Below are 16,395 nucleotides of genomic sequence, written 5' to 3' on the forward strand. Positions count from 1 at the left end.
AAGGGCGGTTTCACAAAGGGTCAGATATATGCAAGGTATAGGGAAAAATTTTTTTGGATGAGAAAATAACATGATCTAAGAGAGACATTATAATCAATAAAGGATACTCCTTGGGGAGGTAAGATGGTCCATGTTTAGGAGTAGAAATAGGAGTATGAGTTTAGAACAGAAGAGTGGCACCCCTCCTCAGTCAGGATTGAAGTAAGTGATTCCGTGTAAAAATTGAGACTGGGGTAGGAGTGTTAAAGAGAGAAACCTCATGATGGATCCTCAGTTAAGTATGAGGCAAGATCATTTACAGAACTGGAAGAAGACAAAGTACAGTGGGGGCTTGAGGAGAGCAGAAATAGGACAGGTTTGGGAGAAGTGCCCTGGATAATGTCCCTGGTTAAGTGTCCTGTTTAATCACCTTCTTGATGAGGAAAGGAATTTAGAGAATCAGTGAAGACCCAGCCAAGTCCGGATAGCATAGACTTTCACTGGAACAAAGTGATTTCTTAGCCTTATCCAGCAATGCTTGGTAGTACAGGAGCAAGTTCAAAAGAAATCTTTCAACTGTGTATAAGAATTACAAAAAATAATTAATAAGTATAATAATAATGTCAATTAGCAACATTTTAGGGGACTTTACTCAGATTTTAGTGACATTTTAATCATTACAAACATGGAATACACAATATCATAATACTCATCATGCGTGATCTGAGAAAAATACAAAAAGAAAAGATTATTGGAGTCAAAAAAATTAATTCTTGTTTTCTTTCTATGCTAACCTAAGGCAAGAAAAAAGGAAATATCGATGTAATTCTTTCCATTAGATACATCTTCTATTCATTCAGTATTATTAGATATTTTTTAAAACCAAATCACTGTTATCTTCTTAGTACATTAAAAATGAGTCATAAAATTTGCATTTTACTTTTTTTATTCTCCAAAAACAAACACACACACACACAAAAGCCAGAAATGAAAAACATGATGAGCAAACTTCCGTGATGGCAAGGCATGAGACAAGCACACACCTATGGTCCCTGCTGATTCCTTCCCAATTCTGGAAATATTTAGGGGGAACACTCACATGTTCAACTGTTTCGTTCCACAGTTCAACCCTGCATAGGATTACCAACTAAGTTTAAATTTTACTACAAATTGTAAGAGATGTTTTTCCAATCAAGGTACCATATTAACAAGTCTTATCTATTTTTGTAATTTTCAATTATAGTAAGATAAAAACTAATAGCAAAGCATATTATTCAACTTAAAATTCTGGACAGTAGTTAGACATATGTAGCTTGCACACACATTCATCTGTTTCTCTCAATAAATATTTGTAATTTCCAAAATCCTATCAGCTTTTTCACAAAATATGGTCCCTCCAACTTGAAGGGTGGTAACATAAACATTGTCTTCTCACATCTTACTAATATGGTAAAATCACCAAAAGAAGAAACCTAAGAATATCAGTGACTACATGATAGAGCAATATAATGCTTAAAAGCCTAATATTTTCATGAAGACCCACTTGAATAAACCAGTATCTAAATATGAAAGTTATTTACAAAACAATTGTTATTGACAAACTAGCGCAAGGTGACTAAAGGAAAGCAAAGAACTTGTTATTAAAACTCAAGATTTTTCTGTGTACACGTCTCGGTTCATTTCTTTATCAAATTTGAGGTAAACTGGAAAATACCCAGAAAACAACATCTGTCAACTGTAATCTATTCCCTTTACTCTCTGAGATCATCAGAAGGCATGAAGAACTGACTTTGTCACCTGTCTTTCCCCACTCTGTAAACTCTTAGGGGAAAGAGCATGCACCTGCCAAACTCACAGTGCAGAATGTACACACAGGTGGGTCTTTAATAAATATCCTCCAATGGCGAGATTAGAGGTTTGCTTGGAGTAGCAGGGAATACATTCTCTTATGTGATGACGCAATGACATCCGACATAATATACGTCAGCCTGTTTCCTTACCAAAATATCATTCAAAGGAAATATTCTTTGAGTCTCCTTTACGTAGGACTGTAAGTTTTTAGACCCAACATTTTGAGGCAAGATCCGCCCCAGGGAAAGGGGAGTGGCTGGTCGAAAACAAGTAGAATTCAGGTGGATCAGTGACGTCAGGAAACAGCGAATTAAGGGATGGGGTGCAAACTCACCTGGAGTAGCAGAAGCTGCACACATGTCAAAGGTCAAAGGGCAAAGTCTCAGGGGCTCCCAGACGCAGGAAAAGCGAAATGCCCTCTCCTAGGCTCTCATGGATTCGAGGTGAGGTGAGGGACAAACCCTACCATGCACAGCTGGGGTTGACAGGAAGCCAAAGCACAAGCTGCCTCAGGTTTCAGAGCCAGCACTCAGGAATCCCCCTGTACCTCTTCCCTACACCCCCTCCCGTTCCCAAAGCCTGAGACACCTTCAGCCTCACTCCCCACCTTCTTCAGGCCCTCTCGCTCTTAACAGCATCGGTCTCTATGGCGACCTGAAACCGCAGTTCGCATTGGCCGGTTCAATATGAGGGCCGGGCCAATGGGGAGGGCCAGCCTTCTCCTTCCGACCAATGGGTTGGCGGGGAGCAGGTCCGGAGACGGCGGCGTGCTGACGTTCCCGGGAGCCCGGAGCTGGCTGGGCAGGCGGGCAGGCGGCTGGGCGGGCGGCGGCGGCGGCCTCTGGGCAGTAGAGGGGGCTCCGGGGCTGAGTCCGTGTCGACGCTGGCCGCGGAGGCGGCACCATGGGCACCGGGTAGAGGGGCAAGTTGGCCACCGCCGCCGCCGGGGGTGGTGGGAGAGCCGCTTCGGGGGAGGGGGCGGGTGGGGGAGGGAGGGGCGGGCAGCCGCTTGGCCGCGGCACTTTTTTTAATTTTTTGGGGGTGCCGCAGCGGCGACCCCTCGGCGCAGATGTCCCTGATCCCCCGAGTGACGACCGGCGCAGCCTAACCTGGAAAGTAAGTGTGCGAGCTCGCGGGAGGGCGCGAAGACTCCTGCTCCCGAGACCTCCCGCCCTCGCCCCCTCGTGCCCGAGCCCGGACCTGCCCGTAAGGGGCGCGTGGGGGACGGGCGCCTCCCTCCCGTTACTCCGTCCCCACCGCCTCGCGGCCGCCTCGGCTTTCCTGCCCCGCCTCGTGTTCCTGCCCGCACTCGCCTGCCTGCTCCCCTCCCCCCGGCAGGAGCACAAGTTTCACCCTCCATTTGCTTTTCCCGGTTATTACTCTCCCCGGGTCTTCCCTGCACGCCGCGCAGGACCCTCCCCACGTTGGCTTTTTCGGATCCAGAGCCCCCAGCCTCGAACTTCAGCGCCACGCCGAGCCCTCCCGGACGTCTGCCCCGAGGCTCCCCCGCTCCCGTCCGCCTGGCACGCCGCCCCGCGCCCCCAACACCGTGGGGCTCCCGCCGTCCCCAGCCCTCGGGGCGGTCTGTCCGTCCCTCCAGCTCCAGATCCTGCATCCTGGCCCCTTTCCTTCTTCCCACGCCCCTGTTGCATGCGACCGCCTCGCATTTGCCCCCGGAGTCCGGCGCTCCTGTGGGTCCTGCCCACCCCTCTCTGGCCAGTGCGCCCCTCGCTTCTTCGCGGCGTATCCTCACGCTCCACCCCTCCCGGTTCCCCAGCCCGGAGCTTCCCTGGCTGCCCTCCTGCGCCGTGGCTTCCCCCTCACCCCGCCAGGAGTTGAAGCGGAGCTGCGGCACCCCCCACCCCAGGCGGTTCTGGTGTCCCTGCCCACCGCTGGGGCTGCCTGGCCCTCTCCCCGTTTCCCCCTACCCGGGAAGCGAGGGGTTGAGCGGCGGGGCCGGGATTTGGTTGCGTGTGGCTGAGTGCGACAAACAGCGAGCGCGGGCAGTTGAGGCGTCGCGGCGGCGGTGGCCGCTCGGGGCGCAGCAAATAGGCAGGTGTGTGTGTCCGGGGTGGGGGGGGTGGAGCGCGCCGCGGGCTCCTCGGCTGGCGACAGATTGTGCAGGAATGCGAGGAATGCACCAGGGGCATAGTCCACACGGCCCGCCGCGGCTGCACTAGCGCCTTCCCGGCCCAGCTCTCGTCGCGCAGCCAGAGGTCACCGGAGCATCTTCAGAGCTGGTGAGCCTAGCTCTACTCCTCTTCTCCCCTTGCCTCTCTCCATGCGGCAGAAAGGGCGGCGGAGGGGAAGAGCGGCAGTTCTTTTGGGCTTTAGCTAGCCTCTAGCCTTGGTTTTGCTGCATTGGTCTCCAGGACCGTGAATTTGAGGCGGATGGTGGTGTAGCCAAGGTTACTGATCATTGCACAAGGTTCTTGGCAAGTTTGGTTTGCAAGGTTTGAATAGTGCCTGGTTTTTACGAGGGTTTTCTGAAAACCTGCAGGAAAGGTGCCCAAGGTTCTTAGAGTAATGAGCTTGCAGCCAACGCATTTTAGCTCTATCAAAAATGTCTGTTAATGCTCACGGATAGGGATGGTACAGCAAGAGAGAACTTGAATGCATCACTTTGCTGTCATAAGAATTGTAATTTTTTTTCTCGTCATGCTGGGTTGTGTTTAGACCTCTTATAATACATAATGAATAGAAACAGAGAAGCAGTGTTTGGTCAGCGATGGGACAGATAGAACTGTCTGGTACAGTTAAATTCGGGGCGTGTCAGTTACCATTGGAAGTAACACGGGGACAACACAATCATGTATATTTCAAGATGCAATTTATTAGTTGAGGTCGCAGTTCTTTTTGTTACTGAGTTTGACTGAAAAAAAATAAATACAGCCCTCCAACTTTTAAAGAATGGTAATTATGTATAAATTCAGTAATGATTCATATACATTTTTGGTCAAATTTTATTTTCTTTAAGGCAGAAAAGCAAATTTTTGACAGACGATGCTTTTCTAGAATGGGGCTGTTTATTTTAAAAGGGGAAGTAGAAGACTGCTTCTCTTTTTGAATGTAGTATATTGCTATAGAAGTATCTTCTGGTGCCTGTGAAGCAGTTATGGAAATGGTAACATGAAAATGAGAACAATTGATGTCCAAAATAAGGTTTCTGGATGTTGAAAAGCATACTATTTGTGCCTTTGTTTGACACGGTTTGTTTTGGAGGTTGAGTTTACTATAAACCTCTCCACACTTGGTTATTTTTGTATCAGATTCAGGAAAATAATAAGTTAATTGTCTCAGCTGTCTTCCAATACCTACTTTGTGTGGATCAAATGTATTGAAAAGCATAAGATGATACCTTTTAGTTAAAGACTGAACAGAAAGGAAAAATAGAAGAAAAAAAAACAAAAAAAACTTTGCACTGGGAAAGGTTGTGTGTCTTTTGCCTGCTACATTGTTTTTCAGGTATATCCTTAATCTTTAGATCTTCTAATTTAGAGAGTTAGTAACACTGTATAGGATATTGCCAGGTGTTTATAGATGCCAACAGGAAACTTGTTATGTAACATCACATTACAGCAGAGTTTAGCACCTGCTTATTTGATTTGATGTGAAAAGCACGTTGTTTCTCTGCTACATTAGAAATTGAAATAACTGGTTCAAGTGTATAGATAATGTATATATATATGATGGTCTGTGCAAATAGTTTTACCTGCTTCAAGTAAAGGTAGGCTTTCAGTTAGAAATATATTCTAGTTGTTGTAGATATTTGAAGAGAAGTTTCAAAACTGGTAATCATTCACAACCAGTAACATAAACTGTGTTTTGACCGAAGTATCCCCTCACCAACCCCCACTATTATATAAGGAGAAGGTGCAACATTTCATGTATTGTATGTTAACACTGAAGGTTCTAAATTGTGAAACTAAGTGTTCAGTTATCTTATTTCTTATCTGTGCTGGTTTTGAAGGGAGGTAGTGGGGCAGAGTAGTAATGAAGGGAAGCATAAGAGAAGGCAAGCAGAAAGTAGGAGCAGCTGGCATTCATGGGGGGGATGTTAGTGCTGCGTTTACAAGCTAAATAATCCAAATCTAATTCTTATATATTTTGACTTAAACTCTCCAATTCAGTTTAATAAAAACTTTAGCAATTATATGACCTTGAGTATTTGAATTAAGTCTATATTAAGTCAGAATTGCAGTTTTTTCTTCTCTATACAAATTGGGAAAATAAATTTAAAACTTTTACATTCGTTTAATTTAAAAATCCAGTTATTGCCAATTTTAAAATTGAATTATTTCCTTGTTGCTGGCCAAGAATTGATTTAAATAGAGAATTTTCACATCCTGGATGATGTGAATCACTTAAGTCCAGTCTCACTGGACTGCTTCAAAATATTAAGATATTTTGAGAATGCTCTCATGTTTTTTTCCTATTTCAGTCGAGAAGTAAATCCCTAATTTGCTTAATTCTAAAATGGAATCATAATAATGAAGTCATATCTTCATTATTAACTGGAAGATAAGATAGAGGTTATTCTAGGGTTATCCCAGGGCATAAACGTTCATGGAATTGTCTGTCACTGGGAAGTTGCCTTCACGCCTTCCGTGTACGGGGAGATAATTACTGCTGCAGTGTGTTCAGTGGCTTTGTAGTGCCTTTCCTGCACGAAGGGGGAAGAAGGATCTGATACAGAACACCAGTGGACTGGTTATGTGTGGGAAACTAGGTAACTGTTTCATGCCCAAACTGTAACTACAAATAGCTGCAGAGAGAGAGAGCACGCGTGTGAGGAAGTAAAACTTTAAGCATAACTGGATGTCAGGCTTCATAAACTGCCAGTAAGCGGTGGTATCAATCAGCAGGTCAATTTGATGCCCATCTGTAAGAAATAACAGGTTTCCTTTTTAGGATAAGGGGATGAGGCCCTAGGTCGCAAAGAGATTCATGTGCTTGCTGGTTTCATTTGAGAAGTTGTATGACTTTCAAATATTGTTTACATTATCACTTTAATAATTCAGTGGAATTATCTTCATCTTTTGGGGCTATGTTATAACTAAATTGAGGATGTTACATAATGTTGCTCTTCAGTTTGCTGCAGACATTCCCTTTGTCATTGGTTTAAGTTTTTTCTTTTTATAATTTAGATTTACTTTTATTTGGTACACTAATAAATGTTAGCTACAGTCCTGATCATTTTATTATTCATAGTCTTGATAATATTATAGTTTATTGTGACTAATACATAATGATTCACTGCAGATGATAAAATGTCATTAGAGATTGGATTGTAAATTTTTACTACTATAAAATATGTAAATTAAAATATGGAAGTGTCTGAATTATTTTAAGTCATGTCATTGTGAAACCTTTTTCTTGAACTGAATAATGCCTGCCTTTTGGGTAGATGCCAATCCTGGTAGGCAGATATTATATCATAGCCCTCATAAAGTCCAGAACTTCCAAATGAAGGGTGGGGAGAGGGGGAAGGGGGCAAGTGAATCAATAACCCTCTTTCTTCGACAGCCAAGGCATGTTCAACTTCTATAATTATTGTCTGTGTTAAATATAAATTTAGTAAGTTGTAAATATCCAAGGGAGTTTATTCTGTTCTTCCCTGATCTGGATCCCCTCCCTTACCTCCCTCCCCTCCAACGCGCACACACCACCACCCAATGCATCTGTCTGCTTGGATAGGCAGAGAAAGCCCCTTTTCAGGTGCCACTTAATAAAGAAGTTGGTGCTTAGTGTTCGAAGTTGAATTTAGAGTGGATGTGAGTTTTTATCATAAAAATGGCATTATATATGAAACAGGTAAAATGTGTAGTTGAAGAGGGGTTGTTATCAGTATTGTGAAGGCTTTGGGGGCATGGCCTGGAATTTGGCATACTGTTTTTCATAGACATCCACAACTGACTTAAAACACTGGGTAAGTGGTGTCTGAAATTCTGGTCCATTGTAAGCTTTCTCTTAAATTGCAAACTTGGGGAGGGGTGAAAAGCACCCTACTCCAGAAATTAGATCTAAATCTATGGCCACAAACCATTTGAAACATTTGGGTTTATAGCTTCCTTTTGAAAATGCAGGGTTTGGATTGCATTGATCTAAGATACATTTCAGCTCAAGGTTTCCAAAGTCCCTCATTGTTTTTTGTTTTTTTGCTTTTTTGTTTTTTAAGAAAAGGTTTCCTAAGCATTCGTTTATATAATCAGCCCTGTTTCGCCTCCTACTGCAAATCATAGCAACAAGATAGTTGGGGTTCTCTTTTGAGACTTTTGAATCTCCGCTCATCTTAAATTGTTATTGTTTTGTTTTTCCTTTTTTAACAATGTCATTTTGGGAAGTGAGGGGGAGGGATTAAAGCATATAATGTTTTCAGGGCCTTGGCTGTCTACCCCCACCCCTCATCCAGAATTAACCGTGGTAGTTTAGGCCAAAAATGTCCTTGGGCTTTCACCTTGACACTGAGTGAAATCCATAAAAAAGTGTCATTAAGGCAGTGAGGGAGGTATCTGGTTAGTAGCCAGACTGTCATAGTTCAGTTCTGTTTATTTGCTAGGTGTGCGACTTGGTAAATTATATAACCTCTGTGGATCTCATTTTACTAATATGTAAAACAGAATGATAAGAATATCCACCTCAAATGGTCGTTGTGAGGATTAAATGAGTTAATACAGGTAAAGCATTTCAAGCTCTGGGGCAGCTCTTAATACATTTAAGTCATTATTCTTACACTGTGGTACTTAATGATACTTTTCTCTTTTTAAAGCTTTATTTATTTATTTTTAGAGAGTGGTGAGAGGGGGTGAGGGAGAGGGAGAGAAAGAATCTCAAGCAGACTCCCCACTATGTGCAGAGCCTAAGGCAGGGCTCAATCCCAGGACCCTAAGATCATGACCTGAGCCTAAAGTAAGTTGAACGCTAAACCAACTGAGCCACCCAGGCACCTCCTTAATGATACTTTCTGTAGCTTCTACTATATATCAGGCAAATTATTGGCTTGCTTTCTATGATCTTAGTCAACAGGATTATGAATCTAAATGCAATATTTCGGGAAGAAATAAACTACTAAAGAGAAATTATGAGCTTGATAGTTTATAAGAGATTGCCCATAAGGAAGAGAATCCAGCAAAATAAATCAAAGAAGGGCCTTTTTAAAATAGGGAAGTTAATACCTTTTTTTTTTTTTTTTTAGGTAGGCAACACATAGAGGCATGTAAAACACTGCTAAACCATCACGTGTAAGAGATTTGGTTAAACATGCCTTAATAAACTGTTATGTTTAAAAGGTAAAGACTGTATTATATTGCAGGGGTCAGAGTGGAAACCTTGCAAAATGTAAAACATACCTTTTAAATAAATATATAACTAATGCATTTGTAATTCTAAGTAGTAGTCATACAATGTCCTTCCTAGTCAATTGGTGAAGAAAGTGCTAATGTTTTATGGACTTATATTTAGCTTGCAGCTTGTAAATTAACTTTTTAAGCTGCCTTTTCTGTCCAGAATTGGTCACACTTGAAATTGTCAGGAAACTGCCAAAGCAAGAAGGACTAGAAGAGAAGTTTGGAAGATACTTGACATAATAAACCAACAGACAGACAGTGGTTTAAGAGATTCGAAGAGTCTCCAGTTCTAGACCTGGCTGTACTACTGAGCTGTGTGTGTCCCATGAGTGAGTCATTTAACTCCTGGGCTCTAGCTTTCTCGTGTATAAAATGAGGGAGTTGGACTAGATGCTCTCTAGAGCTCTAGTATTTATATTTCACTATTCTTAGAATATTACGCATCTCATTCATTTCATTTTTCCTTCAGCAAAAATGAACACTGTCTTCTTAAGAATTTATTATAATTTACTCTTTGTGGTAAGGGGAGAAACTTGAAGTTGTATACCTGAAATGCTCAGCTCATAAAAATATGTGTTGTAGCTAGGCAGATATTTGAACCCATACTGGCAGAGTTAGTAGCTAACCTCTTGGATTTGTTTGTTAAGTCAGTCTCCTGTGCACTTTTGACGCTTAACCCCTAATTGAACCTAAACTTTCTGGAAGTTGGATAGAAACAGAAGGGGATTTAGATAGCGATTAAAGGGGACTAGTCTTGTTAAAATGAGAAAAACCCACTTACCATTTGCTTTGGTTCGATTTGTTCTCAAAGAAATTAACTGAGATGAAGTTGTTCTCTGAAAGCATCTTGCTTTTCCATGAATACTTTATGTGCCTAGGAAGTCACTAATTCATATCTCATTAAGGAATATAGGTACCTTTCATTTAGTTCTAATCTTTGCATATAGACAACATACCAGTGTTGAGAAACTGATGGATTTCAACAGAATGATACTGTACTTGAATTTGTGCTCTTTGGTTTGTATTGTTTTGGGGTTTTTTGGGGGGGGTTGTTTTGTTTTTAAACAAAAACTCCATTGAAGAGAGCTCCTTCTAGATCCTGCTCCCCACAAAAGGGAAAAAAAATCCTTATAGAACTTACATATGTATACATCCATAAATAGTAGTTTAAAAATACTGAGATTGCCTTTTCCTTTGCTAATGCATTAAGTACATTACTTTCAGAAAGAGAATCAGTTATACTACTAATCTATGCAATATTAAATGAATTTTCAGTGTCATGATCAAAGTAAACACTTGAATAGGCTTTCTAGTTTCCATACCTTCACAAGAATTAGAGACACTCATGTAAAATAGAAACCAGTAGTAACCACTTTGAAGTGAAGTGCGTCATATTTTCTGACACCTGTACCCTGGATTGAATGGGGAAAAAAGGACTGATATAGTTGGAAGTAACTTCTAATTCCTGAGTACCAACAGGGATCCAAGCAAGGGGACTAAACACAATTAGTGCTTCATATATTTATGGGAGCCCTACTGTGTGTGAAGTATTGTGTTCTGTTTTGAATACCTCTTATTTAAAAATACATAGGATTCATTTAAGCTCCTTCCCAAGCAACATTCATTAGTCCCCTGCTCTGTATCAGACTGTGCTAGGCCTCATGGCCAAATAATGATTTCCCCCAGGAGTTTTATCATCTGTGTTGGATTCAGTATTGAGAGTCTCCATCTTTAAGGAATCTGTGATTAATTTTACAATGTAGTTGGGAAAGATAAGACACATGAACTGGAAAAAAATGTCCTAGAAAACTTTAGTATATAAATAAACATGTAAAATTTTTCTGTAAGTGTTAAAAATGAGCTGTAAAATGATTTTGTATTTACTAGGTTTTAGCTAAGTCTACTTTTTAGGTATGTGTTACTTGATACATTACCAGAATCTAGATAGACACCTGCTGCATTAACCACTGTCAGTGGCTTTTATTGGGAAAAAAACCTGTATCTGAGAAAGTGCTCCCTTACCAATAATAAGATAGAGATTTCAGAAAAGGTTTTAATCATAAACTTCATTGTTTTGGTTATATTTCGTTGAATACCACATAGCCTTTATGAAATAATTGATCACGGTGAAAATGAAATATTTATGAAAAACCATAATTTATTCTTTAAGACTTGCCATTTTAAGGAAGTTCTATTTTCATACAGCAGTGCTTTGGTTTATTGTGTTTTGTGCTTTTCTTTATTCTTTATGCAATTTGCCTTTATAAGTCCAGACTTATTATCTGTTATTGAAAATATTCCCTTCCGTTGTTATGAATAAACACAAGAATGTTTTGAAAATCTCTTGTGACATCTGCTAGAATAAATAGTCTCATTGAATCTTACCTTGAATCTCAGACTGATGCACTGATGGGAATTTTCCACTTATTGTTAATTTGTCAATGACTGAATAAGCAGAAAAGTCAGTTTTTTTAAAGCATTGAAAAAGGAATCAGAAAACCCAGTTGGACTTGCCCGAGAACTATTATTATTTTGAGACCTGTGATAAACAGCTCAGCTGTTAAATGTCTAATTCAGACTGTCGGTGGATGAAAAATATGTGTTGGTCTGAAATCTTTGGACGGTATATTGGCAGGTGTTAGTCTTCAAAAATACTGTTTGTGGGTCATTTGATTGGAGCTCTGAACACAATTTTCCATGGAAGCAACATAAATCCAGAAATTGACCATCCTAAGATGTAACTGGAATATATTGGTTCTAGGATTCCCATTTTTCTCTTCCTCCTCCTCTGAGCTGCTCAACAGTAGGGACTTACTCTTGGCCTTTAGTCTTTCTAGATACCTTGTATGAATAAATTAGTTGTTTTTGTTTTGTTTTGTTTTGTTTTGTTTTGACAGAGAGAGAGAGAGAGAGACAGCCAGAGATAGAACACAAGCAGGGGGGAGCGGGAGAGGGAGAAGTAGGCTTCCTGCAGAGCAGGGAGCCCAACATGGGGCCGGATTCCAGGACCACGGGATCATGACCTGAGCTGAAGGCAGATGCTTAACCATCTGAGCCACTCAGGCACCCCAATAAATTAGTTTTTTAAAAAACATTTTTTATTTGAGTATAGTTGACACACGATATTACATTAGTTTCAGGTGTACCACATGGTGATTCAACTTGTCTGTATGTTATGTGATGCTCACCCCAAGCGTAGCTATTATCTGTCACCATCCTGTGCTATTGCAGTATCACTGACTTTATTCCTTATGCTGTGCCTTTTATTCCAATGACTTATTCATTCCATAACTGGGAACTTGTATCTCTCCCTTTCACTCATTTTGCCCATCACCCCTCCCTTCTGGCAACCATCAGTTCTCTGTATTTATAGAGACCATTTTTATACATATATATTTATATATATAGAGAGAAATATTTATATTTATAGGTCTGATTCTGCTCTATTTACCTTTTTAGATTCCATATATAAGTGCAATCATGGTCTTTGTCTTTCTTTGACTTATTTCACTTAGCGTAATACTCTCTAGATGCATCCATGCTTTCTCAGATGGCAAGATCTCATCCTTTTTTATGACTATGTAATATTCCTTTGTGTGTGTGTGTGTGTGTGTGTGTGTGTGTGTGTGTGTGTGTATGCCACATCTGCTTTATCCATTCATCTATTGATAGACACTTGTTGCTTCCATATCTTGGCTATTGTAAATAATGCTGCAATAAACATAGAGGTGCATGTATCTTTGTGAATTAGTGTTTTCATTTCCTTTATGTAAATATCCAGTGGTGAAATTCCTGGATCATGTGGTATTTTTATTTTTAATTTTTTTATATACTTTTTTTTAAAGACTTTATTTATTTGACAGAGAGAGAGAACAAGCAGGGGGAGTTGCAGGCAGAGGGAGAGGGAGAAGCAGGCTCCCCACTGTGCAGGGAGCCTGATGTGGGGATCGATCCCAGGACCCTGGGATCATCACCCTGGGCTAGCCAAAGGCAGACGCTTAACCAACTGAGCCGCCCACGTGCCCCTATTTTTAATTTTTTAAGGAACTTCCATACTGTTTTCCACAGTAGCTGTACCAGTTTACATTACCACCAGCAATGCATGAGAGTTCCTTATTTTCCAAAGCCTCGCCAACACTTGTTATTTCTTGTCATTTTGATGTTAGCCATTCTAACTGGTGTAAGGTGATGACTCGTTTTCATTTGCGTTTCCCTGATGATCAGTGATGTTGAACATTTTTTCACATGTCAATTTGTCAATGACTGAATAAGCAGAAAAGTCAGTTTCTTTTTTGGATGTCTTCTTTGGAAAAGATCAATTCAGATCCTCTGCCCATTTTTTTTAATCAGATGGGTTTTTTTGGTGTTGAGTTGTGTAGGTTGTTTATATATTTTGGACATTAACCCCTTATGAGATATATCTCCTGCAAATATCTTCTCTCATGAATGAATGAGTTGTAAATTACAATTTTGGAATACCTTCTACTACTCTTGGATGAACTTCTGTCTGCAACCCTCTTTCTATCTATAAACTACTTTTGTAAACTGTTTGGTTTTAGACCCTCAAAACTGTTTATCATGCATGTTTCAGTGGAAAAACTGCATTTGCCTTTTAAAAGAAAATTATAATAAACTTTCCAGATAAGTAATTCATTCTATCAAATTCCTTACTAAAAATCCTCAATTAGAAGATTTAAAACAGATTGATTCATGTTCATATTAATTTTAATTGCCTGGATTATAACTATGGTGACATGAATTTACATAGTGCTCTTTCTCAGACTATTCATATGCAGCCATCAAGTACTAAGACCAGCTTGGTCAGGCTTTGGCAGTATGACTTTGAGGAAACTTTCTGTGTCCCTGTCTTTTGTGAATTAGTAATAACTTTTATATACTCAGCTGATGAATTGAGGTCAAAAGTAGATGTAATTTTAAAAATGTGAAGTTTTTCAAAGGAAAAAATGTTACTAAAATGATATAATTCATACTCTAAAACTAAATAAACATTAGAAGTATTAAAACAAGGAAATTTCATAGCTTGTTTTAGCCCAGTGGGTGTAGCAAACCTTTGTTTTGTTTTAATAGTGTAGTTAGAAATACTCATACATTTTGGTGGTCCTTCCCCCAATTCAAGTAATCACAGTGGTAAAATTTGAATAAGTAATACTTTTCAAAAATTGTTTTATTTGTGAGATTTTTATGAACTTAGATGCAGTTTTAAAAAACTATACAGAGATGCTGTGTACCCTTTACCTAGTTTCCCCCAGTAGTAACATTTTGCAGAACTATAGTACAGTGTCACAAGCAGGATATTGACTTTGATACAGTCAAGATAAGAGAACATTTCCATCACTACAGGCATCCCCCATGTTGCCCTTTTACAGCCATGCCCTCACTTCTCTTTCACCCTCACCCACTCCTCAATGTCTAGCAACTAATTGTCCTCCATTTCTATAATTTTGTCATTTTAAGAATGTGATATAAATAGAATCATATAGTATGTAACTTTGGAGTTTTTTGCTTATTTTTGGTTTTTACTCAGCATAATTCATTAGAGATTCATTCAGGTTATTATAAGTATCTCTTCTGTTTTATTGCTTTGTAATACATAATATGGATGTACCACAGTTTGTTTAATCATTCACCTGTGGAGGACATCTGGGTTATTTTTAATTAATAATTTTCAATTTATAAATGTAACTGCTATAAATGTCTGTGTACAGCTTTCTGAGTTATCATAAGCTTTAGATTTCAGCTGCAAATGCTAGATTGAATTATACATATTTTTTAAAGATTTTATTTTTAAGTAATCTCTACACCCAACATGGGGCTCAAACTCACATGCTCCACCAGCTGAGCCAGTGAAGCTCCCCTGAATTATAATTTTTTTTGAAGCTTTCTTTCCGTAATTATACATTGAATCACATGAGACCTCAGTAATTTAATAGTTAGGTAAATTATAAAAACCTGTCTATAAAATATATAGACAGCTTGTCTATTAAATATATATAAAGTTTCTTATTTTTGTTACTGATTTATTAATACTATCTACTATGAGTTTACCTCATTTTTAGCAGAACTCCATCATTCATTTTAAGTGGAAATCATGAAGTTGCTTTGTAGTAATTTCAGTGATTGTGTTTTTCTGTTTTGTTTTGGACAGCAGGTATATTCAATTTCTGGTAACAATTCTGTATTTTTAAATGCAATTTTTAACATTGGGTTTTGTTTTGAATTTCATCTATGTAGGATGTAAGTAATCATAGGTAATGGTCTTCCAAAAAAGATGTTTATTGCATACCATGCTAACAGGCAAAGTGGGGATGTGCAATGAAGACAGCGGTATCCTTGTATGTGATTGGAATTGACCCAGTTGTCAAGTGGAAGACAACAAGCATACCTGATATTCTTAAAGGCAAGGATTCTTCTTTCCTAGAAAAGAAGATATTTTTTAAAGTACAGTTCTCTCACTCTCTCCCCTTCTCCCCCCACCGCCTGCTTTTTGCATGATTATATGCAGTTTCTGCCAGAGAAAAATGTTGAATTTGTGTCGGGCCTAAATAAAGTCTTTACTATTGATAATTTGATTTTTTGACTTAATGTCCTTTCTACCTGGAATGTCAAATACGTTTCTCTTCATAGTTTAAAATACCACTAGATCATTTAGTTTTATATCGTGTTGTGTATTATATTTTTAGTCTAATATTTTTATCAATGTTTTTAACATAGTCTTCCAAAATCATAGCTGGGCAGACAATTGTTGACCATGAGCAACCCTAAAATACAGCTCATACAGTAACATTCTTTTTTAACACTGTGCTTTTAAAGATTTGATCCTTTCTATATTTGAATGATATAACCTCAGCGCCCTTTAATTTCCCAGCAGTATGATCTTCCCAACAATTTGTATATTTTCTGAAGGCTTTTCTATAGGTAACTAGTCTGCCCTCTGCCTAGTGAGCCCGTGTTTTTTTTTTTCTTCAGGGTCTAACTAGTGACCCTCTCTTAGTGCAGCCTCCTTTGGCCCTTCTTTTCTTAACACTTTGCGTGTAACTGTGCTATGAACATGTGTCACATTGTTTTCAAGTTGTTTCTGTGTCCCTTTTCCTGGCTGTGTTGTAAACCCTGGTCAGGTTGGAGCTGTGTCACAGCCATCATTATGGCTCTCACATAGCAATGTGCCTGCCATATATTACACACCAGATGCCTGCTTTGG

General features: G+C 39.7%; 3 protein-coding genes across 11 annotated transcripts in view; 1 reads left to right on the forward strand and 2 right to left on the reverse strand.

Moving 5' to 3' along the window:
* The window catches only part of CCDC148 (coiled-coil domain containing 148), a 236,888-nt gene extending 234,447 nt beyond the window's left edge, over nt 1-2,441 (reverse strand). Inside the window, exon 1 of the mRNA XM_035726921.1 lies at nt 2,165-2,441. The gene's annotated coding sequence lies outside the window, so the exon portion shown is untranslated. The remainder of the gene's footprint in view (nt 1-2,164) is intronic.
* Nucleotides 2,442-2,803: 362 nt separating this feature from the next.
* PKP4 (plakophilin 4) overlaps nt 2,804-16,395 on the forward strand; it is a 231,836-nt gene continuing 218,244 nt past the window's right edge. For 7 of the 9 annotated variants that reach the window (XM_027588571.1, XM_027588575.1, XM_035726564.1 and 4 more), the window contains exon 1: nt 2,804-2,946. The gene's annotated coding sequence lies outside the window, so the exon portion shown is untranslated. Of the gene's footprint in view, nt 2,947-3,949; nt 4,071-16,395 lie in introns of those variants that run through there. The other 2 variants (XM_027588570.1, XM_035726562.1) reach the window with 2 other exon arrangements.
* On the reverse strand, nt 3,644-4,061 carry LOC118356801 (caskin-2-like). The gene has a single exon (XM_035726565.1). The coding sequence runs from the start codon at nt 3,978-3,980 to the stop codon at nt 3,651-3,653; it is 330 nt and encodes a 109-aa protein (XP_035582458.1). The 5' UTR covers nt 3,981-4,061; the 3' UTR covers nt 3,644-3,650.

The sequence above is a fragment of the Zalophus californianus genome, chromosome 3 (genome assembly GCF_009762305.2).
Source record: "Zalophus californianus isolate mZalCal1 chromosome 3, mZalCal1.pri.v2, whole genome shotgun sequence".
Taxonomy (NCBI): domain Eukaryota; kingdom Metazoa; phylum Chordata; class Mammalia; order Carnivora; family Otariidae; genus Zalophus; species Zalophus californianus.